Below are 14608 nucleotides of genomic sequence, written 5' to 3' on the forward strand. Positions count from 1 at the left end.
ATTCTTTGTTGTCATATAGTTTACTTTTACATATGCTGCAAACAAAATACTTGGCTGTTAATTTGTGCTCTAGACAGTTAGCTTTTAGAGAAATAAAAATAAGAAAAAAAAGAACTTTCTTTTATCTTCATTTCATTCTATTTCTACCTTTTTTCATTTTGTTGTTTATTTCCAAGTTGCAGTCTGATGTCATATTCTTTCTACTGGAACAGTTTACTGTGCTTTTCTTATAAAGTAGATTTGCTGCTAATGAAGTCCTTTCTTTTTTTTGTTTTGTCAAAGAGCCTTTATTTCTTCTTTTTCTTTTCTTTCTTTTTTTTTTTTTTTTTTTTTTTTTTTAAGACAGAGTCTTACTCTGTTGCCTAGGCTGGAGTGCAGTGGAACCATCTTGGCTCACTGCAGCCGTCTCGACCTCCCAGGCTCAGGTGATGCACCCACCTCAGCCTCCCAAGTAACTGGGGCTACAGGTGTGTGCCACCATGCCTGGCTAATTTTTTGTATTTTTTGTAGAGATGGGATTTCACGCTGTTGCCTACGCCTGGTCTCAAATTCCTGGGCTCAAGTGATCCTTCCCGCCTTGGTCTCCCAAAGTGCTGGGATTACAGGCGTGGAGCCACTGCACCCAGCCTTGTTCTTCCTTTTTGAATGATATTTTCAGTGAGTATTTTTGAATGACATTTTCAAGTCTGAGCTGACAGTTTTTTCTTTCATCACTTTTAAGATGTCAGCAGTTAAATGTTGTCTTTTTGCTTCCATGGTGAGAAGTTTGATGTAATTCTTACCTTTGTTCATCTCTACGTAATGTTTCTTGTTTGACGGCCTTCAAGATTTTCTCTTTGTCTTTTGTTTTCAGCAGTTTGAATATGACTGGGTATTATTGAATATGACTCAGGGTATTATTTTTCTGGTATGTATTCTTGATGTTCTCTGAGGTTTTGGATTTGTGGTTTGGTATCTGTCAAGAATTTTGGAAAATTCTTGGCCATCATTTCTTCAAATATTTCTTTTGCCTTGTCTTTTTCCCTTCTTCTAGGATTCCAGTTACACACGTTAAACTATTTGATAGTGTCCCAAAATTCTTGGATGCTCTGTTCTGGTTTGTTTGCTTTTTAAAACTCTTTTATTTCATTGCGGTTCAGTTTGGATGGTATCTACTGATGTGTCTTCAAGTTCTTTACTCACTGTATAGAGTATACCAATGAATAAGCCCATTGGAAGCATTATCTCTTTAACTGGGTTTTTAATTTCTAGCTTTTCTGTTTGATTATTATAGCTTTCATGTCTCTGATGAAATAACTTTCTTTTGAATTATTTATTTATTTATTTAGAGATAGAGTCTTGCTCTCTAATCCAGGCTAGAGTACAGTGGTGTGATCACAGCTCACTACAGCCTCAAACTCCTGGGCTCAAGTGATCCACCTGCTTCAGCCTCCCAGGCAGCTAGGACTACAGGTGTGTGCCACCACACCTGGCTAACTTTAAAAAATTCTTTTATAGAGAAGGGGTCTCACTGTGTTGCCCAAGCTGGTCCCGAACTCCCAGCCTCAAGCCATCTACCCGCCTTGGCCTCCCAAAGCGTTAGGATTACCAACGTGAGCCACTGTGCCTGACCTGAAATAACTTTCTGTCTTGCATGTTGTCTCTCCTTTAACTCCTTCAACATATTGATTGTAGTTATTTTTAATTTCCTGTCTGATAGTTTCAAAACCTACATCATATTTGGGTCTGGTTCTGGTGATTTCCTTGTCTTTTAAGACTACTTGGTCATTAAGTCTATATATATATATTTTTTTTTAAGTCGTCAAACACATAATAGCTGTTTTAAAGTATTTATCTGCTATTTCCAACATTTGGTTCATCTTGGCCAGTTTCTATTGACTGCTTTTTTTCTTAACTGTGGGTCACATTTTCCTGTTTCTTTGCATCTATGAGTTTTTTTGTTGTATACTGGACATTATGGATGATGTATTATAAAAACTCTAGATTCTGTTATCCTTCCCTGAGGAGTATTTTTTTTTCCTGTGGTAGCTTAGTTCCTGACTGATCACCTTGAATGGGTGTAGGTTTGGTTTTGCACTTCATTAGGACAGGTCTGCGGAAAGCCCATGTTTCCCAAGCTTCTTTAACTTAGTTGCACTTAACTTCTAAGTTCTTTATCCTCTACCAGTCTTAATGAAGTTTGGTGTTAGGCTTTGTTGTAGTGAGACTAGAATAGATGGTACTCAAGGGCATGATTTTAATTCCTAAGCTGTGGCCTTTCTGTTATCTTAGCTAGGTGCCAGGAGTGTTACAGCAATCCCTATTCTGGCTGGGCTGGCACTTCAGCAACTCCCAGCACTGCTTAGCCTCTGGAGTTTCTGTTTCCCTGTTAACCACTCTCCAGTAAGACCTATATAGTCTTGCCTTGAACATGCATAGTCCAGCCCATGGTTATGGACTCATGTGGAATCCCAAACTGACTTTTGCCTCCCTTCCAAGGCAGCTCCCTCTTCTGTTACTCGGTTTTGCCAATATCAGGTGTTTCAGTAGCCCCTGAAGCTGATCTCTGCCTGCCCAGCTCAGTGGGTCCACTGAGCTCTGCATGAGCTCCACCTCTGCCCCACGGTCAGGAAATTGGCACAGGCAGAGAGAGTTTGGATGATCCTGGAACTTACCTTGTGAGCTTCTCTTTTCTCAGGCATTGCAGTCTTGTGCTACCTCTTGTCTGTTGCCTGAAAATGGCTACTTCATATATTTGACCTGTTGTAATAGTCGTTTATGGCAAGAGAGCTCATCTGGCACCAGTTATTCTGTTATGGCCCAAAGTGGAAATCTCTCCCTGTGTCATTTTGAGTTTCTGGAGGCCACAGTTATGGCCAGACTTGAGGGTGGTTCCTTAGAATGTCAGCTTTATCCTTACTATTTCAGGCAGCTCATCTGCTAGCACAGTGGTTTTCACACATTAGGAGGAAGGAGAATCATTATTCCAGGCCCCTTTATGTCATTGGCAGTGGACTTGTCATGTTACACATTACCTAAAACCTCTTGCCCCACTGTATGTAGGAAATAAGAAATTCTGAATAGACAAAGAAGTCTCCCAGTTCATTAAAGGACAATCCCACAGAAGAATCAGCAAAAAGGATATAAATAGGCAATTGCCAGAGAAGAAATATAGATGACCAATAAGTAGATATTCAGCTTCACTGGTAATTAGGAGAAAGACTCATCAAACAGGGAAGAAATGAAGACATTTGCTTATACATTTTGGCACCAACATACAGAAATGGATGTCTTCATACATTGCTGTTTTGAGGTGGGAACATACACTGGTACTGCTTTTTTGGAGGACAATTGGAACAGTCTGTTGAGATTAAAAAAAAAAAGCAAAAGCATCTGACCTTGCAATATGCCTCATAGGCAGCTCCCTAGAGAAATAGTGTGCACAAAGAACTTTATGCAGAAACGCTTATGAGAGACTGCATTCGCAAAATGCTGGAAGCAACATCAAGGTCTATCACAGCGGATATTTTCATACTGTTCTTGAGCTCAGTGCATAGTAACAACATGGATAAATTTCCAGGATGTAATGTTGATTGAAAGATGCAAAGCAATATAAATAGCATGGTGTTACATATATAAAATCAACACACACACACACACACACACACACACGAGTTATTTCTCTTGTGTGTTTACATATGTGTATAGGGGTAGACATAAAAAGTCTGGAAAGGTGCCCACTTAGCAGTGGTTTCTCCAGGGGAAGGCAGAGGACTTTTGGATGGTAGATGGTGGTAAATGAGGACTTTAGTCTTATCTGTAATGTTTTCTGTTCATTTTTTTTTAGGGGAGAACATGTTCGTCTGTTGCTTACATAATTTAAAGTTACATAATTAAAAAGTAAAGCCTAGTTCACATTTACATGGACACACACCTGTTCCCAGCCAGCCACATGACTGTTTCCCCTGTGCCTAGGCACGGCAGCCAGACATGCAGGATCACACCTGTGTTCAGTGCTCATTACAGAGCTATGAAAAGTGTATTCTGGGTGAGACGGGCAAGCTGTGAATACTGCCTGTCACCCTGCAGCAAGGGGGGCCTGAAGCTGTTTGCTGGATTCCCTGTGGGAAGTTGGCCTTTGCTTATTTCACTCAGGCTCAAGGGATGGCATCCAGAGGAGGGTGGACTGTAGGTGTGAAGCTCTTGACTTGTTCAACTCTGGGGTGTCACTTGGCATCCTTCTATTCAGAATCCTAGATGCTGGCCCCTGGGTCCAGTCCAGTCTGTTCAGGTTTTTGTTGGTAACTTTTTTGTTGGTGCCACAGGATCTCTGTATTCTGCACTGTTTATTCAGCAGCGCTCTTGGCAGTGAGGTCTGAACTTGGGCGGGCCGGCTCAGCACAGTTTGCTGGTAGGAGTGAGGCAGCCACAGACATGGAGCTCGGCCGAGGCTGGTTCGTCTACGGAAGCCAGATGGTCCACGCCAGACACACATGCCTGTGCTCTGCTCGGAACTGCAGGGCAGCCTCTCCTAACAGTTAACCTAACTTCCCTCATGGCCAGGATCCCTCAGAAGAGACTTGTCACTGTTTTTCTAATTAAGCCGTTCCTTATATTACTGTCATTAAAGGAAATGTGGTACAGAAAGGTAACATCTAGGTCAAGCCAAGGGATTGAAGTTTTATTTTATATAGAGCTATTAGTTAATCTTAGCCTTTTAGGAATAATCCCATTTCCTAACACACAGCAGTTAAATACTTAGGGGAGTCCCCAGTGGCAAAATGGAAGACTTTTTAGGGCATGAGAAGCCTATAAATAAGTTCCCGACAGCTCGTTGCTTTTTTATTGAGTGTTCCCTCCCTTCCTAAATCACAGATTACTGTGAGTCTAGGTCCACACAAAGATGATCCACATTAAAGTAGACATCTACACTTGAATAATTGGATGTTATCTATCTAGACTTTAATGGCATCTTTTATAATTTTTTTAAAGGAGCTCAAAATGACTCACCGTCATGTCTTTTGTTTCAAAATCCGTAGAAGCCCATGTACTTTGAGGTATATAGTTAGTGAATTATTTTCTCCACTTGGCACACAGGGAACAGAGACCAAGTGAGAATTTTGATATGTCTGGGAAACAAGTTCTCTCTTCCGCGATGGTCCCAATTGTCTGTTTGTTTATTCATTCATTAATCATTTGTTTTGTTATACAAACCTGACTGGAGGCCCTCTGTGCACTCTGCATTGCACTAGGAGCCAGGCTACAATGATAAGCAAACCACAGGGTTCCTGTCTCATGGACCCTCATAGCCTAGACCATCATCAAAGAGTCATGTAGATAATAAACTTTAAAGCAGCAGAGATGTGCATTCCACTGGCGTATTTTTGCTGCTGTGAGAGTGGAGGGTGAGGCTCTGACCTCCTGTGGGGGTACAAATAGGCTTCCCTCGAAGTGTAGCTTTGGGGCTGAGTCCTGAAGAATGAACTGGTGATTACTGAGCAAAATGGGCCACAGTTGGGGTCCCCTGCGGGCATGGTAAAAGGGAGGAACTTAGAGGCCAGGGATAGTTGGAATCAGAGTGGGGACGTGTGGCTGAGGAGGAGGCTGAGGACAAAGGAAGGCCCAGAGCCGAGGAGCTGCACTGAGGACTTGGGCCTTTGTCCCAAGAGCAGAGGAGCCATTTTGAGAGATTTTATGCTAAGGAATGACATGATCAGAATTGCACATTGCGAAGAAGATCCTGGCTGCAGTTCTAGGGGAAGGGTGGCTGTGGGCGGTCAGTGATGCACTACAGAGTGGCTCCGGGAGGCGTGGAAGTGGCGCAGGGGGTGTTGGAAGAGCTGGAAAGGAGCATGCTGGAGGTAAATGGAGCGCAGCAGGGAGGGCCACATGCCCAGCATGCAGGGCATCAGCTCCTGCCTTGACTACAGACCTGGGACATTTGTTGGAAAGAGGCAGGAGTGGGAGGGATGACCATCATGAATTCACTCTTGGACCTGTTGCAGCCCTTGAGGCACCAACAAGAAGGGTCCCAGAGTCTAATGCGGTTATTCCCCTTCCTCCTGTCCGTACCCTGAAGTGTTTCTGGAGTCTGGGAAGGTTAATGAGCCTGTGCCACAGTGAGTGATTTAGTGTTCTTGGTGGCAGAGTAAGACATAATGAAAATATATATCACTTTCAGTGAAACAGAAAAATTTTTTAAACTTATACTTGAACTTATATCCCTACCAGCAAAAACTTTCTGGTAGGGATATAAAAATTTTTTAAACTTATACTTGAACTTATATCCCTACCCACAAAAACTTTCTGCCCTTCCCTGTGCCTCTTTCCAGGCCAACTACACAGACCCCCAGAGCAAACTGCGGTTCAGCACCATTGAAGAGTTTTCCTATATTCGGAGGCTGCCCTCTGACGTCGTCACCGGCTACCTGGCCCTGAGGAAGGCCACAAGCATCGTTCCCTGAGCCCGAGAAAGGGAGATGAAGTGGAAAGCTGTTTCAAAAACAGACTCTGGACTCGTGATTTTGTTTCACGGAAAACAAACTCGTTCTGCTGTCAATCTGAAAATGCCAGTGCTGTGCCTTGGAAAGAATGTTTGGCTTTCATTTAAGGGTTTTTTTGAGTGTGTGTTTTCCCTCCAAGTGTGATATTTCCTGCTGAATTAAATTATACTTCAGTTGTTGCCTCAAGTAAAGGTGTTTGACAAGAAAATACAATGAAACTATACTTTTCATTTATCCCAAGTCCCTGAATTTTTGTTTTAAAGTAGTGAACCCCGTATAACACATTGAAAGACTCTGCAGTGAATCCACAACAGGTCTGGATTACTTCCAATCCTGGCGACCCCCTTTTAGAGCGTGTTAGTCTTTGTCTCTGATCAGAATGCTTGGAAGAATTCCAAAATTGGGTCCAGAGAAGAAAGAGGCAAGTAACTTGTTCTGTCCCACTGGGCTGGTTCTCACCTGAGCCTCTGCCTCAGATCAGCCTCCCCTCATCTTTGGGAGTGTGGGGTACCAGCATTCGCACTCTGTCCCAAAAGGGCTTTCGTCTTGATAGAGGATGCCGCCCCTCTGGCTGCAGCCTGCTCCAGAAAGGGAGTGTTTGCATCTCCATCCTCCAAGAAGAGGAAGCATTTTCTTGGCCAGAGAAAGGAGAGTGTTGAGACAAGTCCTGGGCCTCTCTGGGCCCTATGCCTGCATTTCCCCAGGGAGGACAGTGGAAACAGGCCCTGGGGCTTCTGGACCACAGCTGCCTCTGCTTTGGGGGATTAGGCACCAGGTGTCCTTTCTCTCTGGGGAAAGCCCTTCTTCAGGCTTAGAGAAAATAAAACAAAGCAAGTCAGCTGGGAGAGCAGCCTGTGCAGGTGGCAGCTGCCTGGAACCAGGCTCCTTTTCCTCCAGGCTGGCAGCCCCATGATCCTTCAGCACCTTCCCAATAACCGTGAGAGCGGGGGAGGTGCTGTGAGGCCTCCCCCTGTCTCCATGACAAGGGACCTGAGGGGATGGCCAGAAGAGGTGGGGCCTTTCCTAAGCCCAAAATCACCGAGCAAGCATCAGAATCACCCGGGAGCCTGCTGTGACACAGATTAGGGAGCCTGTCTCCCCGAAGTACCTGATCAGTAGGTGGTCTGGGGTGGGGCCCAAGAATTTGCATGTTTGCTTTGATGATGCTTTGAGGTCCACTTTTCTGATAAAATCAGTGGTTGCTGAAAGACCAGAGGCTGCTGCTTGGTTTCCGCCTGCACTTCCTGCCAGCTGTCCGCCTAGGAAAACGCCAGCTTCCGTTTTGGTAGAAGCAAGGAGTGAATGAGCCAAGGGTCCTTCCTGCTTCGCTTCCACCTTCTATTGTACAGAGAAAACTTGGGGCAGGTCCACTTCTTTTCCATGAAGGTCCCCGGTTGGACAGTGCCCTGAAATCACTTCTAACACTGATGCTAGGCACCACCTCAGACCTACCGCTCAGACCAGGGGCAGGGCCCAGGGTTGAAGAGGGAAGCCCTGCCCTGCATGTGTTCACCAGGAAGGACCCACAGACTGCTGCTCCTGGAGGCCTCTCAGGGTTTCTGGATGTGTGTGTGTTCCATAAACCCTCAGAGAGTCACCTGGAGACCTGCTAAAATGCAGGTTCTTGGGCCACATCCTAAACCTTCTGACCGACCCAGGGAGCGGGGCCCAGGAAGCTGCTTTTGACAGATATTCCCGTGTGATCATCACGCACAGAGGAGTGAGAGAACCAGTGTTCTCCCCGGGCAGAAGGGAACCTCACCCCGCCTTTCCCATTCCCCTGCCAGGCTCTCCCCGCTGACATTGTTTCGCAGGAGAGCTGTGAATTCTGAAGATTAGGTTGCTTCTCACCCGAAGCTCCAGAAGTCTAGGCTGAGCCAAACCAAGCTTCAAGTTGTGAGTATTTTGAATAATGAGCCCTTGCTCATTAATCGATCCTGTACTGAAATAGCCCTTGCTGTCCATGCTTTAGCCTGGTGGTTCTCAGGCCGGGCTGCATGTTAGAATCCCCTGTGTGGGTGGGGGTGTCCAGGAGAGGGACGGTGACGGAGGTTTAAAGATGCCCGGAGATTCCGATTCCGCTAGCCTGCGCAGGGGCCCCGACATAGTATTTTAAACTCCCAAGATGCTTCTCATATGCAGCCAGTGTTGAGAACATTTGCTGTAACTACGAAGAGAATATTTCATGTAAGGTGCATTTTCTTATTCTCAGATCGGCTGGCTCTTTCCATCCTAGGGCCATGAGCAACTTGCAAGGGGTTTCTTTGGGGTGTGTGTGCATGTATGTGTGAATTTAGGGTTCCTTTTTACATGGCATCCCACACTGGAGTCAGAAACATGAATGCCATTGCAGATTCCTCCCTCTTCATTCCTATATCACCCTCTTCGTCTTCTACTTGGCCCTGCTCCAATCCTCCTTCAGAATCACCTCATACCCTGCCTGACACTTTCAGTGTCCTCCTAACAACTTTGAATGACTTTGCCCATCACAGCATATCTACTGATCATTTGCCTCTGATACGAAGTCAATTCTTGTATTGGTCTGCAGGATCCAAAAGAAAAACTCAGCCCTTTTAAGAGAAAAACAATTAGCTGGACTTGAGAAACCCTCTTAAGACAAAACTCAGGTCCAGTCTGCTCTGACTGGAGTTTGACTCTCTCTTAATCTGGTATTGGGCATGGTTTAAAACAACTGTAACGTTGAAGATATGCTCTTCAGAAGCGGAAGGAAGTCCCTGTAGGTGAGGGGGACCCATTTTCCCCCATCTCCCAAGTTAAAGCATGGATCTGTCCAGATTTTAAATGTGTTTCATAATTCATTTGGCACCTGGTGGAGGGCTAAACATGTTTGCAATAAGAAATCTCTAATTGCTGAATCCATAGTCATTGGAAAAGGATATCAGACATTTGTTACTGTTTCCAGTGTCTGTAAATTGGGAGTGTTTAACTTAGTAAAAATAAAAGGTAACGAAAGAAATCAATGGACTATGGAACTTGACCCCATTATCAAATAGGACAGATATCCTGGGGAGAGATTACAAAATATGGCCTCTCACAAATGCGTGAAACAATAGTGCCATTTAAAATAATGTTCTATCTGATGGACATATGTGGGCCTTATTTGGATCCTCATTCAAACAAACAAAAAAAACTTTAAAATTTTGAGACAATTGGGAATCTGATATATTTTGATATCTGATAATATTTTGGAATTCTCATAAATAGTTGTGATTATGCTATTGTAATGTTAAAATAAAGAATTCATATTTTTAGAGACACCTACTGAAATATTTATGGATGGAATGATATGACATCTGGGATTTGCTTCAGGATGATATGAGAGAGAGGAAGTGGATGAGAATCGTGTTGAAATAAGATTGGCCATGAGTCAATTATAGTTAAAGTTGAGTGATAAGTCCGTGGGGGTTCTTTATGTTATTCTACTTTTGGTGTACGTTTGCATTTCTTCATAATAAAAAAGCTTTCAAAAAGAATGTGATGTTTTTATTACTAAAAATAGTGATGAAATCTTACCCAAAGTGAGTGCTTTGTGTTAGCTTGCACTGGCTTACAGATGCTGAAAGTTTGAGAAATGCTGCCCAAATGGTATGAGGTCTTGAATAGAGGAAATACGCAATTCCTAAAACATCTAACAAAGAATATAGAAGAAAGGAACCAAAGACAGGTCAAGTTGTCCTGTAAAGGTTCTTAATAGAGGTCTTCACTGTGTGTTCTGTTGTCCCGGAGGGCTGTGTATTTAAGAGTATTTTCTCTGTAAAGGTTAGGAAGCCTGACAGTGAGGAGACCAAAGACTTCAGCTCTGAGGTTCTAGTGGGGGATAAATCTTAATAGAGAGGGCTGTGGATGCATAGAATGACTGACTATGGTTTGAATAATACCTGTTGTTCTAATTCCTGATAGAATCTGCAGTATTCATTTATGTGCATAGAGAAAGAAATTAGGTTATCAAAGAATGATGCACCTGCACAAATTGTTTGGCTTCAAGGAATTGCTTTTGCTGAATTTCAACAGGGTTTATGCTTTTGTGCCCATATTAAGGAATTACATTGAAAGAGGTCGGGAGATATGGTCCTACAAAAATGCCTATTACATTTGTCTCAGAAATGTCCCACAGAACCCCACTCCCCCACTGTGGTCCTGCAGGGTGAGCTTTTTGGTTCAGGACCCAGACATGGAGCCTGATAGCCTGGGTTTGAATCTCATTTCTACAACTGAGTAACTCTGTAGTCTTGGGCACATTACTGACTTATTCTTGAATTCTTAGTTTCCTTATCTGTAAAATGAGTGTTATAATAATGTCCACCCCACGAGATTGTCAGGATCAAATAAGAAAATGTCAGAGAAGCACTTAACCCAGGACTGTGATCACCCACCTCCCCTCTGGTCTGTGCATTAGAGAGGCAGAGCTTTCCTGACTTGTACCTTCAGCTTGGTTATATTTCTCATTTCCTTGGCTCCTAAGACTCTTGGCTCATGCCTGCTTGTAGTAACTGAATAACATCATATGATAGATGTTTCCATGTGCTCATCTTATTGCTGGCTCTATCAACTATTTTCCTTGCCTTCTTCATTGCTTATTTTGACCATTTTTTTCATCCTTTATTCTGTGTATTCTAATAAGCTTGCTCAACTTTTTTATGAGACAAGGGAAGGAGTAAATAGCTGAAGAAGCAACGATCTGTGATTGAGTCCAGGGGAGAAAGAGGGGTTGAGGGATTTGTGGGGTGAATAGCAGAGGACTTTAGTGAAGGAACTCCTCTAGGATAATGAGGGAGACAAAGAGCCAATAGAAATCACCCACTGGACCTCTTAAAAATCACTCATGTTTTATGCCTTCTTTGGTATTCACCATGTATACTACCGTGTTTCCTATGTAATAGCAAACCTTAAAACCCTAAAAACAAAAAAGGGGGGGACTAGTTGTTTACTTGTTTTGATGACCAGCTTGAGCAGGAAAATGAGGGATCCTTCTTCCTGTTGTAAACACAGAACTGTATCCAGCCTGGTTTTCTTCCATAACTCAGTGGCCTCCGTCTACTTGTATTTCTGTTCCAACTGCCGTCAAAGCCTTTCCTGAGAAGAGTCAGTGTTTTCCTGGCCTACAGGATGCTGACTACTGACAGGTGCACAGTGTGCACCAAACACACCACTGCCCTCCCCTGGGGTCAGGAAGATGAGTCACATCCACCAGCGGCTTGGAGCCTTGGGTCTTTCCAGTGTGAATCCTGGAGGGCATAGCCTGGGGTTCTGCAGTGTGGAATACTGCAAGGGCTTTTATCAGGGAGCCAGCCAAGGCCTTGGTGACTGATATCTCCCCTAATAACATCTGGAAAGGAAATTGCTCACTAGAGATAAAGATGAGAATTTCTGCTCTTTGCAATGGAAAATTATTACAGACAACATCAGACCTCAAAAATGAGGTTCCTCAAAGTATACATTTGTACAATTCCCCCCAAACTCCTTGCTTGGCTCTTTGGAAGGTTTTGTAGTAAAACAGTAACCTGGCCAGGCGCAGTGGCTCACGCCTGTAATCCCAGCACTTTGGGAAGCCGAGGCGGATGGATCACCTGAGGTCAGGAGCTCAAGACCAGCCTGGCCAATATGGAGAAACCCCGTATCTGCTAAAAATGCAAAAAATCAGCTGGGCATGGTGGCGCATGCCTGTAATCCTAGCTACTCGGGAAGCTGAGGCAGCAGAATCACTTGAACCTGGGAGGTGGAGGTTGCAGTGAGCCGAGATTGCGCCATTGCACTACGGCCTGGGGAACAAGAGCGAAACTCCGTCTCAAAAAAAAAAAAAAAAGAAAAAAGAAAGAAAGAAAAACAGTAATCCAAGGATTTGTGTGCACTTGTTACCATTTTCTTTGAAATTTAATGCTGCCATTTGTTTGCTTACGGAGTGGCACAGAGCCCACAGCATTTGGCTCTGCCTCAGAGGCAAACATGGCTACAGGAGCCAAAGAGAAACGCAAAGGAGGACACTCTAGGAATGGGATCTGTAAGTGGGGACTTCCGGGTGCACATGGGGTCTTGGAGAGCACAGGCAAGGCCTCCAGGTAGCATCACCTGGGCCAGGGCCCTTCTCAGAGAAAAGAGGACTGAGCAATGTGGATGCTTTCCCAGAAAACTGATTTCATTGGCCTACAACAAGGTTTATATGTTGTTTGTAAGAAGTCTTTTGTTTGTTTTTCTTCTTTATCTTTCTTCTCTATTTTGAGTAGAAAGTTAAAAAAGCCTACTACTATGAAGTCAGATTTAGATATTGAAAAATACATACAATACGTTGGTAAGTGAACAACAATAAAATCACAAATATAGACAACCACCTTTTTGTAATTAAAAAAAAAATCGGTAAGAGAGGATGTGAAAAATGATTTATGCTAAGGAGTTGATGATTGTCTTCTTCAGAAAAAGGAGTGGATTTGGGGTGGGAGGATGAAGAAGGAGAACTTGAACATCTTAGAATTTTTGGAAAGAGTACAATATAATTTACAAAGAGTGAGAGAGACTCAATTTAGGAGCTCTGGGCTGGGAGGATTGCTAACACTTTCCTGTGAGCTCGGGAAAACTCCTTGAGGTTAGACCATCAGTCCTCTGCAGCCTCTGTCCATAAGGGAAGCCCACCGCCACCCATCAGGATCCAGGGTCGCTCCGCCCTGCTCTGTGTCACAGCCCCTAGCCCTCCTGAGAGCACAGCCACTGCACCTGATGGCACACCATGCACCCCACGCACGTTGTTTCCATCTAATGCCTACAACAATATTGAGGCAAGTGTAGCCGTGGGCTCACTCTACACCTAAGAAACCTGAGGTTTAAGAGAGAAACTAGAGGCAGGGAAGGCTGTGAGCTGGGCCCCTGCATCCACGCCCAGGACTCCTTCTCAGCCCCTGTGTCCTCTGGCAGGAGAAGGTTGGCTTAGAGCTACCTGCGGAGGGCGAGGAGAAGCAGAGGAACACTGCCTGGACACGCATGAGAAGCACATCACCCCGTGTCACGTTCTGTGATGGTTAATTTCATGTGTGAACTGGGCTAGGCCACAGTGTTCAGACACTTGGTCATATGTTGTCTGGATTTTTCCTTGAGGGTGTTTTTTAGATAAGATTAAGATTTAAACCAATAGACTTGGAGTAAAGCAGATTACGCTTCATAGTATGTGTGAGCTTTATCCAGCTAGCTGAAGGACTTCGAGGAAAACAAAAGTGAAGTCCGCAAAGAGATGAAAGAAGCCTCTAGGCCCTCAGACTCACATTTCCCTGGGTCTCCAGCTGTCCATCTGCCCTGCAGTTTTCAGACTTGCCAGCCCCGACAGTCTTATAAGCCAATTCTTTAAAGTAAACCTCTCTCTCTGTATATATATATATATATATATATATACACATATATATATATGTATACACACAGCCTATTGGCTCTGTTTTCCTGAAGAAACCTGGCTAATACACTTTGTTTAAAGCAGAAGGGTGGGTGGACACATTTAATTTAAACTACCTTCCACTGGCATTACCACACCTAGCAGTGAGCATTGCACATCTTATATGCTTCATAAATATTTGAGTGGAAACCAACAGTAAAATGCTGAATGGCTTTGCCAGATGTAGTATTTATTTAAACTATTGTTTTGTTCTCTTATGAGTCATTGAATGGGAAGGAACCAAAATTGTCTGGATGAAATTGTGAGGGGGTAGAGAGGGCTGGGAGCAATAGGTGGTGAGGTGTCCCCCATTTCTAAAGATTCTATGACCCACATTATTCCAGAAATTCTAGTTGTGTTTTGTGTCTTTCTTTCTCTCCTTCTCTTTCTTTCTTTCCTTCTTCCTTCCTTTCTTTCTCTCTTTCTCTCTCTCTCTCTTTCTCTCTTTCTTTCTTTTCTGTAGACAGGGTCTTGCTCTCTCGCCCAGGCTGGAGTGCAGTGGTTCCATCATAGCTCACTGCAACCTGGAACTCCTAGACTCAAGGGATCCTCCTGCCTCAGCCTCCCGAGTAGCTGGGACTATAGATACACTTGGCTAATTTTAAAGTTATTATTATTGTTTTGTAGGGACAGGGTCTTGCTTTGTTGTCCAGGCTGGAATGCAGTGATGCAAACATAGCTCACTGCAACCTGG

The 14608-nt window shown here is 43.9% G+C and overlaps 2 protein-coding genes across 5 annotated transcripts in view; one reads left to right on the forward strand and one right to left on the reverse strand.

Moving 5' to 3' along the window:
- The window catches only part of INO80C (INO80 complex subunit C), a 28897-nt gene extending 22207 nt beyond the window's left edge, over positions 1-6690 (forward strand). For all 4 annotated transcript variants that reach the window (XM_074022593.1, XM_005586873.5, XM_045377654.3 and 1 more), the window contains one exon: positions 6312-6690. In XM_074022593.1, the coding sequence (XP_073878694.1) occupies positions 6312-6443 (132 nt within the window). In that variant the 3' untranslated portion in view covers positions 6444-6690. The remainder of the gene's footprint in view (positions 1-6311) is intronic.
- Positions 1-14608, reverse strand: part of GALNT1 (polypeptide N-acetylgalactosaminyltransferase 1) — a 322829-nt gene that overhangs the window by 226643 nt on the left and 81578 nt on the right. The window lies entirely within an intron of this gene.

This window comes from Macaca fascicularis, chromosome 18 (assembly GCF_037993035.2).
Source record: "Macaca fascicularis isolate 582-1 chromosome 18, T2T-MFA8v1.1".
Classification (NCBI taxonomy): Eukaryota; Metazoa; Chordata; class Mammalia; order Primates; family Cercopithecidae; genus Macaca; species Macaca fascicularis.